The 12823-nt window shown below is 46.8% G+C and overlaps 1 protein-coding gene across 1 annotated transcript in view; it reads right to left on the minus strand.

Moving 5' to 3' along the window:
• Nucleotides 1–1059: 1059 nt before the first annotated feature.
• The window catches only part of LOC144590118 (calcium/calmodulin-dependent protein kinase kinase 1-like), a gene marked incomplete at its 3' end in the record, with an annotated part of 61530 nt that continues 49766 nt past the window's right edge, over nt 1060–12823 (minus strand). The window contains exons 6-11 of the mRNA XM_078394975.1: nt 12482–12615; nt 10608–10644; nt 8755–8776; nt 8558–8646; nt 5176–5375; nt 1060–1113 (exon numbers count right to left, since the gene is read on the minus strand). Coding sequence (XP_078251101.1) covers nt 1060–1113; nt 5176–5375; nt 8558–8646; nt 8755–8776; nt 10608–10644; nt 12482–12615 — 536 coding nt within the window. The remainder of the gene's footprint in view (nt 1114–5175; nt 5376–8557; nt 8647–8754; nt 8777–10607; nt 10645–12481; nt 12616–12823) is intronic.

Raw genomic sequence — 12823 nt, forward strand, 5'->3', positions numbered from 1 at the left:
AGGTAGAATGTGCGAACTCCGTCCATACAGTGACCGTAGTCAGAATTAAACCCGGGTCTCTGGCGTTGTGCCGCCCTTCCTCGGCACCCCCTCCCTGCAGACCTCCTCGCCACCCTCTCTCCCGCTGGCACATCCTGCCTGTCGAGTGGTGATCTCACCTGTAGGCAGACTTCTAGCTGTGGCCGAACGAGAGTGTGACTTCCCCAACCTTCAGTCAATAACAGCAAGTATCCCTTCTGCCTCCTGAACCACTGCATGTACCAGTCCTGGTTACGCGGATGAATCAGTGGAAATACTCTCTCAATGTTCCCTCTGCTTAATGCTCTACACATACCCTATTTTCCATTTCCTTCTTTGCTCTCCCCAAAGCAGTATCTCACACTTCCCCTTTGCTACTATTTTGTCACTTAACCAGTCTGCTGATGTCTTCCTCTCTCCCACAGCCAATGTGACCACTGACGTTGACCTGCTGAGTTACTCCAGCATTTTGTGAATAAATACCTTCGATTTGTACCAGCATCTGCAGTTATTTTCTTACACTGAAGTTTGCCTGGTGTTTTTGCATTCTGAGCAGAATCTTCAATGGGAGGTCACCTGTGATAAATGTAATTCTTGCTCTGATTTAAGATATAATCCTGGCACAAGCCAGCCAGAGAGAATTCACATGTACAAAACCCCATGACCACAGTGGAAAGCAGTAAGTGATTCACAGCCTAACATTACTGGTTACCACCGAGTTTAGTTTTGTTTATTATTGTCATACGTACCGAGGTACAGTGAAAAGCTTTTAGTTGTGTGCTATCCAGTCAACGAAAGGACTATACATGATCACAATCAAGCCGTCCACAGTATATAGATATAGAATAAAGAGAACAATGTTTAGTGCAGGATAAAATCCAGTAAAGCTCGATTAAAGGTAGTTTGAAGGTCTCCAGTGGGGTAGATGGGAGGTTAGGACCATTCTCTAGTTGGTGAAAGGACGGTTCTATTGACTGATAACAGCTGGGAAGAAACTATCCCAGAACCTGGGACAGTTTACCCTGCGAGTTCTTGACCTACCTTGCCATAGACCAGGCAGTACAAGGTCACTCCAATAGCCCAGACATCCAGAGCCTGAAACACAAGATAATAATAATAATAATAATAATATAATATCTATATCTATATCTATATATATATATATATTACTATAACTCTCTGTCCGTGTGTATGTGTGTTTGTGAACACCATAATTTTGGTGCTTCGCACAGCCAAAACGGCACACCGTATCGCCACAATTTCTGCGCCACGTTACTCACCGTTATCCTGGGCATATTATGTAACAACTCTAATTCAAATTGAAGCTACATTTTTAAAGCTACAGACATATTAAAGTTTAAAAATTCACTTTCTAACCCATTTCCTGACGTCACAATGCTCCACGTTCGACATCATTTGCTCCTCGCTCGCTAAAACAAGATGGCCGCCGGCAGTGCCGACGCCCGCCCGCGCTCAGTCGTTCCCTCGGCCCCTCTCCTCGCCTCTCCCCTCGCACCTCGCACCTCCCCCCTCTCCCCTCGCCTCTCGCCGGGGATTGGGGTGGGGACTTCCCCCACCCCATTGGTAAGTGCCTTTCGCAGTCAACGGCTCCATGGAGGGGTGTGGGCGTGGCGGCCGAGTGGGTGGAGGTAGGGGGGGAGTGGGGGTGGGGGGAGGAGAGGGAGAGTGGGGGTGGGGGGGGTCGGGGAGAGTGGGTGTAGGGGGAGGGGGTCGGGGAAAGTGGGGGTGGGGGAGGGGAGAGTGGGGTGCGGAGAGTGGGGGAGGGGGGAGGATATGGTGGGGGAGGGGGCAGTGGGGGTGGGGGTGGGGGGGAACAGTGGGGGTGGGGGGGAAGGGGACAGTGGGGGGAAGGAGAGAGTGGGGGTGGGTAGGAGAGAGAGTGGGGGTGGGAGGAGGGGAGGGAGGTGGGGGTCAGAAGAGGAGGGAATAGGGGTGTGGAGGGGGGAATGGGGGTGGAGGCAGGGCTGGGGGAGTGGGGGTGGGGGCAGGGGGGTGGGGGTAGGGGGAATGGAGTGGATCAGTGGGGGAGGAGGGGCGGATAAGGGGGATTGAGTGGGGGGGTTGAGGGTGCTACACCAATACAGGAGAGGCGTTGAGTCCAGGGTTCACTCAGTGACGACACCCTCTCCCCTTCCCTGTTCCCCCTCTAATAATAATAATAATAATAATAATATTCATTTATTGTCATTGCAACGAGTACAACGAAATTAAAAAATAGCCAATCCTGACGGTGCGTACAAACATATATGCAATAAATGCAAAAACAAATAAATACATAAATACAATTAAATACAATTATATTAAGTACAAGATTTTTTAACGGTGTTGCCTAGTGCAAAGGTAGTGTTCAGTTCTCGTATGGCCCTGGGGTAAAAACTGTTCTTAAGTCTGTTTGTTCGGGATTTGATCGACCTGAAACGTCGACCAGAGGGCAGATGAACAAACAGACGGTGGCCGGGGTGGGATGGATCTTTTATTATTTTGCCTGCTCTACTGAGGCAGCGTAGGCTGAACAGGTGCTCCAGGGAGGGCAGTGAGCAGCCGATGATCTTCTGGGCCGTCGTGATGACCCTCTGAAGGGCCTTCCTGTCCTTTTCTGAGCAGCTGGCATACCATGTGGTTATACAGTATGCCAGCACACTCTCGATGGAGCAGCGATAGAAGGACAACATGAGCTTCTCCTGCAAGTTGGTTTTCCTGAGGATCCTCAGGAAGTGGAGTCTCTGCTGTGCCTTCTTTACTGTGGTGATGGTGTTGGTAGACCAGGTAAGATCCTCTGCGATGTGCGTACCCAGGAACCTGAAAGCTGGTACCCTTTCCACACAGACCCCATTGATGTAGAGTGGGTCGTAATCTCCACTGGTTTTTCTAAAGTCAATTATAAGTTCCTTTGTTTTGGAGGAGTTCAGGACCAGATTGTTCACTGAACACCATGCTGCCAGCCTTTGGATTTCATCCCTATAGGCTGTCTCATCTCCTTCTGAGATGAGTCCAACCACAGTCGTGTCATCCGCGAACTTGATGATGGTGTTGGTGGGATGGGTGGGGGCGCAGTCGTGAGTGTAGAGGGAGTAAAGGATGGGGCTCAACACACAGCCCTGTGGTGAGCCGGTGCTCAGTGTAATGGTGGAGGAGAGGTGAGGGCCTATTTTGACGGTCTACGAGGAATGGGCCCAACGGGTCCACTTGGTCTAGTATTCCTTTATTTGTCCCACACCGGGGAAATTTGCAGTGTTACAGCAGCAAAGTGGATAGCAAGAGACATTCAATATAAATAAAAATAAAGGTAGGGCGGCACGGTAGCGCAGCGGTAGAGTTGCTGCTTTACAGCGAATTACAGCGAATGCAGCGCCGGAGACTCAGGTTCGATCCTGACTACGGGTGCTGCACTGTAAGGAGTTTGTACGTTCTCCCCGTGACCTGCGTGGGTTTTCTCCGAGATCTTCGGTTTCCTCCCACACTCCAAAGACGTACAGGTATGTAGGTTAATTGGCTGGGTAAATGTAAAAATTGTCCCTAGTGGGTGTAGGATAGTGTTAATGTACGGGGATCACTGGGCGGCACGGACTTGGAGGGCCGAAAAGGCCTGTTTCCGGCTGTATATATATGATATGATATATGATAAGAATAATTGTCATCATTTACTGTGTTTTTTCTTTACTGTTACTGTTGACTGGTCAGTTGACCCGTCTGCTGGGAGCAGTGCTGGTTGTGCAGTCTCACAGCAGCGGGAAGGAAGGACCTCCTATATCTCTCCTTCACGCACTTGGGGTGAAGGAGTCTGTCACTGAAGGAGTTGCTCAGTGCAGTGATGGTGTCCTGCATGGGGTGGGAGTCGTTGTCCAGCAGCGATGTTAGCTTTGCCATCATCCTCCTCTCTCCCACCGCCTGTACTGAGTCGAGGGGGCAACCCAGGACAGAGCTGGCCTTCCTGACCAGCTTGTCAAGTCTCTTCTCCTCCGCTGCTGAGATGCTGCTGCTCCAGCAGACCACTCCATAGAAAGTGGCTGATGCCACCACAGAGTTGTCGAAGGTCCTTAGGAGTGCCCCCTGCACCTTTTTGGACAGTGCATTGATATTTTCGGTCCAGTCAAGTCAAGATGAACAAGGTGTTACCGTCAGTAGCTGTGCTCACACAGTTGTTACACACCTGATGTTCTGGTTCATGGGTGGCATTAACCCAATCCCTTTTCTCGGCATCTTCCACCCTCCCATCCCAAACCCTCTGCCTACTGCTCCACCGTGCCAACCCTGACTCATAAACACACCAACGTGGGAAAATAAGCAAATGTGGAGTATCTGCCCACAATCCAGTCAGAAGGAGGCAACTTTAATCCACAGCCTCCAGCTTCAATCCAGGGTTTGGCCTGAACACTTTGCATTGGGAATTTATCCATTCTGTCTGCTGACCCTTGAAATAAATCTAATGTCACACCAAACGCAAGGCAATCTTTATCCCAAAGGAGGGATTGACCCATAAAGAGATTGATTGAGCAATGTCTCTCAATTCAACAGACATTATCCACATTTAACGCATCCTTGAAGACCATCCATGTGCCCCCCACCCACCTCTCCACTACAAATCTCTCTGCCCCCCCCCCCCCCATGGCAGGAGACAGGCCTCTCATACCCTGTCTTTCTTCACCCACACATCGCTATCAGTCCGACCACTGCATCTGACTCCTTGCCTCAGAAGTCACATCCTCCCTTCCCTGAGGAAAACCGACAGGTTACAATGATAGGATGAGGTGTTGGGGCTGAGAATGGTTACAGAGATAGACAGGGATTTAGGGACTAGAGGGATGACAGAGATGTGGATGGGGATGAGGCCCAGAGGAGATTATAGAAAGAGGGGGGGGGGGTGGGGAGGGGTTGTAGGGACCGGAAAAAGTTATAAAGATAAGGTGGGATATTGCGACTGGAAGGGGGTTACAGAAACAAGGAGGGGTATAGGGGCCGCAGAGAGGTTACAGAGATAAGAAAGGGTGGATTATTTTATTATTCAGAATTTTAAATATTGCCGTTCAGAGCACGAGGCTGATTGGAAGTGAATGAGTGTAGCGGTGGAAATCACCAACCAGCTTTCCTTGCACAAGGGGCTTCCATCCTTTGGGACATGGAGGCTCATCCACCTACCTTCCCGTGAAAGCTCTTCCGGGCTTCGGACAGCATCTCCGGCGCCATGAACGCTGGGGTTCCCGCCGTGCTGGACAACAAGGCATCGTTCCCTTCAAACTGGTTGCTCACTCCGAAGTCGGCAATCTTAATGTGACCATCGTCCCCCAGCAGCAGGTTTGAGGGCTTGATGTCTCGGTGGATGATCTTCTGGTAGTGTACTAGGGAAAGTGAAAGATTCAATCACTTCACCTCGCCAGCACACACACACACATAAACGAGGTATAAACCGAGGCCCATTTTTGGTTCCGCTTCACACTGTGCGGCCAGCGGTGGTAGAGGTGGACGGGGCAATGACACAGGAGAGAGGCCACAGCCATGCTCGTGATCGGCACCTCACGTGATACAGGGCAGACGAGTGGCGCGGCGGGTAGTGTTGCTGCCCCACAGCTCCAAAGACGCAGACCCAATCTTGACCTCCAGATCCTGATTGTGTGAAATTTGCAGGTTCTCCCTGTGATCCAGATTCTCCCATTTCCTCCCACATCACACAGTCAGATGGTCGGCCGGTTCATTGGTAGTTGGTGGAATATGTGGTGGGGAGAATTAATGGGGATTGTGGGGAGAATAAAACGGGTTTACTTTATTCACACGCATGGCAGAACGCACCATAGGAACTACACTCGTCCCCCTGCAGGACCTATACATCAGGAGGTGCAGATCCAGAGCAAGCAAGATCATGAGGGACCCCTGCCACCCCAGTAACGGACTGTTCCAGATGCTACGATCAGGCAAACGCCTCCGCTGTCACGCTGTGAAAACGGAGAGGATGAGACAGAGTTTCTTCCCACAGGCCATCAGGACTGTCAACTTTTATAACTCCAGAGACTAAATTTTTGTCTACACTATAGTAACTTATTAACTTTATTTATATGCTGTAACTGTAATTCTTTTCTGTGCACAATCCGCAGGCATTGCCACTTTCATTTCACTGCACATCGTGTATGTGTGTGTGACAAATAAACATGACTTGACTTGACTTGATGGTCAGAGCAACCTGGGGCCCACGAAACTGAATCGGAGCTGTTTAACTCCATGACCCTCAACAATTCCAGGTGATTAGGCTAACTTCAACCTCATGACATAGAGATGGCAATGAGGTTTCTCTCCGATATTCCTACAGGGAATTCCTACAGATTGGAGTTCAGAGAATGGGGGAGTGAGAGATCAGGGGAAAGTGGGAGTGGAATGTTGAATAGGCAATAGACAATAGACAATAGACAATAGGAGTAGACCATTCGGCCCTTCGAGCCAGCACCGCCATTCAATGTGATCATGGCTGATCATACTCAATCAGTACCCCGTTCCTGCCTTCTCTCCATACCCCCTGACTCCGCTATCCTAAAGTGCTCTATCTAGCTCTCTCTTGAATGCATTCAGAGAATTGGCCTCCACTGCCTTCTGAGGCAGAGAATTCCACAGATTCACAACTCTCTGACTGAAAAAGTTTTTCCTCATCTCCGTTCTAAATGGCCTACCCCTTATTCTTAAACTGTGCCCCCTTGTTCTGGACTTCCCCCAACATTGGGAACATGTTTCCTGCCTCTAACGTGTCCAACCCCTTAATAATCTTATACGTTTCGATAAGATCCCAGAATGAGAGGTAGAGGTGTGAGACTCAGTTTGAGGAGAAGAGGATTCAGATTGAGGGGGTGGGAGTGGGATAGAGATTGAGGGGGGAGGGAATGGGATACAGATCAAAGTGAAGGAAGATGGAGGGGTCGGGGTGTTGGTTAAAGACTCCGATCCTAATGACCATAAAGCAAAAGATTCAGCACCCAGCCTCTTCCGAATGAGTATAAAAATGATCCCCAATCTGTAATTTCTTCCCTTTTGTTATTAGGCTTCTAAATGATCCTTCCATATCCTATGGCACTCACCTCTATCCCATTGCAGATATTGGATTCTGTCTCTGGAAATGGTGCGCTACAATGCTGAGAACTATATTCTGCACTCTTCCCCTTTGCTCTGCATATTGGGTTGGAGGGCTGGTACATTTACGGGGGTAATAATAATAATAATAATAATAATAATAATAATAATATGCCTTTAATGTCATTGTACGAACAGTACAACGAAATTTAGAAGTGCTACATCTGAAACAGTGCGACAGTGCAAATCTTTCAAAAACAATCGCAAACATAGGAACCAACACAACAAGTACCAATATCAATAAAAAACAATAAAAACTAATAAATAATAAATGAGTTTTGCACCTAAGATACTGTTTGTTTTTTTTTTAAAGTGCAACGAAAATGAGAGTCACATCAAGTCAAGTATTTCCATTCACAGTTCTTATGGCCCAGGGAAAGAAACTGTTTTTAAGTCGAGCTACGTACGGACAGGGCATTGCGTGAGGAATGAGATCATCTCCTGAAGTCCTGTTACAGAAATCTCACTGGAGTCACAAGCATAACTTCCAACACGATCATTTCACGATTAGTTTTACTCCAAATGGAAACGATCACAAAATGATCATTTAAAACACTATTATGAAACACTTCTCATCGAGATTTTTTTCCCCCCTTGTTTTGCATTTTGGAAAATAGTTCAAACTAGTCAAATGGTTTAAAGTTGTTTCTTGAAAATGGAGCTAAAAGTTACTTTTAATACTTTTTTAAATTAATTTTATTTAAATTTTAACAAAACAAATACATGTATGAACTCATAGTACGCGATGGTACCTACATTATAAATTCGATTATACATTTTAAATTCGATTATACTTGTATTGTTCTGTATTATCTCCCCACCCGCAACCCCCCTCCCCCCCACCCCCCGGTTAGAAAAAAGAGGAAAAAGGAGAAGAAGAAAGATAAAAAATAAAAAATAAATTAAAAAAGGAAAAAAAGAAGAAAGAAGGAAACCTGGAGACAAGAAGGAAACACTTCCGGCTAATTTCTTATTAAATTCTTTTTAGGGGTATCAAAACAATCCTGAAATTAAATATTTCCAATTCTTAATCCTAGTTTTAAAGTGAATGGGTTCCAAAGTTTCAAAAAGAAATCATATTTATTTCTCAGACTATAAGTAGCTTTTTCTAATGGGATACAACTACGCATTTCTGCATACCATCTTGCAATTCTTATTTCATTGTGATCTTTCCAAGTGACCGCCACACATTTTTTTGCTATTGCTATTGCTATTTTGAGAAATCTTTCCTGATATTTATCTAAAATTATTCTTGGAAATATTCCTTTAATACTTTTAAGCAGGATACAATTTTTTTCCAAGATGACCATCAGGGTAACAAAACAAAAGGTACTGCAAGGGAGATTAATATCAAAAATGTGATCACTATGTGGAAGGCAGTTGCTATGGCAACATGGTGTTTAACACTCACAATATTCAATGCCCAAGATGATATCTCTGAAGTAGAAATGTGCCTGTTTCTCCGAGAATGGGTTGTCCGCTGGCACCTCCATCACAGGGCTGAAATTGTGGGAGAGAAAAGATGTATGAAAGAGGGGAGTTAGAAGCTCAGCAGAATCAAGCGTTATAAAAGGGCCGCGTTTACTAATGATTCACTACAGAACTTACCCTTTGCTCATCAGCTCGAATACTGCAAGCACAAGAAAAGGACAGAAAATGAACACGAATGTTAAAAAAAAAAATCAAACAGAAATATGGCAATATATTCTGGGTTAATAAGGCTACAAATATAGTTCCAAATACTTGAATCTATTCCACTTTAAAATAACTTGGTGCACAATTTGTCGAAACATTTTTACTCTCTTGCTTTTGCTCTACATGGCCGGGAGCCAACCTGTAACTTCAAGCGTATCGTGGAAGCTTTGATGCCGAAGTTTATTTGCGTTACACTGAGGAAATAGCCATTGTAGAAGTTGTGTGAGCATGGCCTTAAACACTTTGATGCACGTTTCTGGGGAAAGTTAACACTAGTCGCTAAAATGCTTTTTGCATTGAAGGGCCAGGTACATCTCTTGCAGTCGTAAACAGAGCTGCAAAAAACAGGGAGACTGATCTAAACTGGGATCTCAGTAAACATCCCTCCGCCCACATAATTGCTGCTGCTATTCCCTCAAGGCTCAGTGATCAGAAATGCCAGGAGAAATTCTCAAGCTGAAAACTGTGCTGATCAGAAAACTCTGTGCTAATCAGATGAGAAGTGAGTAAGATGTTGACAGAAGAGGTGGTACCCAACTCACGATGTGCCCAGGCTTCCCTGGGAGCCACCCTCTGATCAACACCTCTGGTAATGACAATGATGTACAGTCCTCTCTACACAAGGTAGTCCTCACTGACACCTGCAACCTCTTCTGATAACTCGCTCTGACCAGCTCTCGGTGTCTGAGCCAGGCCCCGTCACACTCAGGGACCTTGCAGGCCAGCTCTGCTGACTGCTCTCCACACCGGACATCCCTGCCCATCTTTTAAGAGTTTTCCCCACATCACAAGCCCGCACAAAACTAAGGATCACTAAGGCCATGCACTAGAATGGGAAACAAAGGCCCACCACACAACAACAGTGGAGGCAGGAGGGAAAGTCTCAAAACGGCACAGGGTTTTGCCAGCAATGCCGAAAGGTAAATAAAATCATAGACAGAGACACCAAGTGGGAACTCCCATGTTTTTCCTCCTATTGAGTGATAAAGGATGAATCCATAAAATGCTGGAGTAACTCAGCAGGTCAGGCAGCATCTCTGGAGAGTAGGAATATTCTCTCTCTCCTTCTCCACATTCCTTCCCTCCAGAGATGCTGCCTGACCTGCTGAGTTACTCCAGCATTTTGTGATACCTTCAATTTGTACCAGCATCTGCAGTTATTTTCCTACACAAGGATGAATCCATGCACCTCAGGGAGCAGAGAGCAGAGTGGAAATACGGCACCTCAGACAGTGTAGCACTGCCTTCATGTTGTGTTGGAGATGTAGCCTGGTTTTCTGTGGACTAACCCATGTCACGAGAGAGTGACCGACACTGTGGACGGCACAGGAGGGTGAACAGACAGGGACTGGCTCTCTGAGAGGTTGTTGCCCTGTGGGACCACAGGTATGTCTCCCGCCGGCAGGAAGCTGGGACTGAGAGCACTTCAGTCCCGAGAGGGGGAAGTCCAGCCATTTGCCCCTGCTCCTCTCCCACTGCTGGAGGCTGTGGAGGTGAGCTTGCAGCTCGGAGCGGCCACGGACTGACCTCCCTTCCCACCCACCTCAGTCCTGAAACCAAAGTCGGAGAGCTAACGTCAGCAGAGATGGAGAAGAAATATCGGTTGATTGAGAGGAAACAGCACAGCTGGAAAAAAATCTTACAGGAGGGCAAGGCAAAGGAAGCAAAGGATATTCTTGTCCAACACAGTGAAAACACTATCTGCTACAGTATTGCTGCAATACCACAAAGGCATTTCCCTCCATACTGCAACAGCCAAAACATACCCATGTGAAGATTATCTTCAGTGGGGTCATCCAGAACCTGAAAACAAGAGAGAGAATTCAAACAAAATGGAATTAAAAGGGCAGAAAATCCTGAATATATACACGTTCCGGAGGTCCCAATGTACTGGAGAACCAGCGAGGGAGTTTTGACTGTTGTGATATATGTACAGCATCTTCCCCGCTGTTAACACACTCCTGAACAGACCTTTCATACACGAAGAATGAATTATCGATCTTCCAATCTACGTCGTTGCAGACCCTGCACTTTTTTTCAAATGCACTTTCTCTGTAATGGTAATACTATATTCTGTACTCCTGCCTTTAAATAGGCCTTTAGATATGCATATGGATATGAAGAGAGTGGAGGGATATAAATTACATGAGATTAATTTAACTCTGCATCGTGTTCACTATAAACATTGTGGGCCGAAGGGCCTGTTACTGTGCTATATTGTTCTAAGTTCTACTCAGAAGTAGAGTCATGGGGTCATACAACATGGGCAAAAGGCCATTCAGCCCATCATGTCCATGCCAGCCCACAGATCCATATCCTTAGTAAACCCACATTCTAGCACTTGTCTGAAAGCTTTCTATGTCCAGCATTTCGGGTGATACTAAATTATCTCAAAATCCATCCATCCAAATTAAAACGTGTGGTTGTGACTACAATGTTGGACACCAGATTTTATGCACCCTCTTGTTAACATAAAGATTTTCCCAAACAGAATAGCTGATGTGGTGGAATATTCAGGGTCAGTGTGAGGGATGGGAGGGGAGTAATGCCTTGTGCAGGCTGAGCTACTAGAGGGGGGTCCAGGGACTGGGGTCCACCTGCTGGCGAACATGTCTCACATCCCCACCTGGCAGTGACAAAGCTGTGGTGGATCAAATAACATGACCAGACATCAAGCAGTGTTAGTGTAGGAGCATATTGAAAGGCCACGCAGAGTCGTTGTTCGAAGTAATGAGCGATTTATTAAAACTGGTACGTACTAGGAGACCAGTCAAAGCTGATCTCCTGAGCGTGACATTGGTACACCTTTTACCTTCTCAGCTGACAAGGTTACACAGAAACCTGATTAACCGTGAAACCAGGCCTTGATTGCAGAATGGAGGTTGTAGAAAGACTTAATTAGGTAACAAACTAGGTCTTAATTACAGATTTAAATGATTATCCACAAGTCCAACTTCATTGGCAATTTTCTGTTACAACAATGGGTGCACGCTATCATGTGACCTATGAAGTTCCTGAAACTTGGGTGTCATCACTGCTGCATTCCATGTGTCTACTTGTAGGCTTTGTCTGCAGTTCGCTGTCAACAATTAGCACAATCCACATCCCTATATACTAGGTATTAGCCCTCACTATCCTTTTCCCTACAACAGCCGGGGAAACTATTAAAAGGGAACGGCAACTGAAGGGAGGGTGGGCGTGCTTGGTGAGAATTCAACCGTAAGGAGATTCATAGAAACATAGAAACATAGAAAATAGGTGCAGGAGTAGGCCATTCGGCCCTTCGAGCCTGCACCGCCATTCAATATGATCATGGCTGATCATCCAGCTCAGTAGCCTGTACCTGCCTTCTCTCCATACCCCCTGATCCCTTTAGCAAAAAGGGCCACATCTAACTCCCTCTTAAATATAGTGACGTTCCTCTAGTGGGAGGGAGAGGGCATGGAAGACAGGCCTGGATTGCCTGATCACCATTTCCCCAGTTGATGCATTTGCCAGATGTGTAGAAATTGCTTCAGAAACTGATTGGCACAATGAGCGATCGATGGCCATCGTCGTACCAATGAAGCTGGTTCAGCCAAGGCCTACGTTCAGCATGCAATGAAAACATTGTCAGTGGGTCAACATCTAAGCAACTCACCTCCATTAGTTTCACGATGTTGGGATGGTCAAGCTTCTTCAGTATGGCTATCTCCTGGTAGACCCGCTCCAGGGGCGCTGGAGCCTTGGGCTGCTCTCCAGACGGGGGCTTTGATCCCCGAGGAGGGGGGCGACCTGGAATCCAGAGCAAAGAGTGATGCATCGTTTTGAATAGAGGACGCAACCTCACCCAGAATTTTGCAACAGGGAAGCTCAGGCATAGTTCGTGTAGGGGCTGGTGTTTCGTGGTTGTGCAATGGGATGCAAACAATCTTGAGGACTCATTGGATTTTGTTGTCCTAAACTGCACTCCTAGTGCAGGCCAAAGAACATGCTTCATTGA

This window comes from Rhinoraja longicauda, unplaced genomic scaffold, assembly GCF_053455715.1.
Source record: "Rhinoraja longicauda isolate Sanriku21f unplaced genomic scaffold, sRhiLon1.1 Scf000143, whole genome shotgun sequence".
NCBI classification, from domain to species: domain Eukaryota; kingdom Metazoa; phylum Chordata; class Chondrichthyes; order Rajiformes; family Arhynchobatidae; genus Rhinoraja; species Rhinoraja longicauda.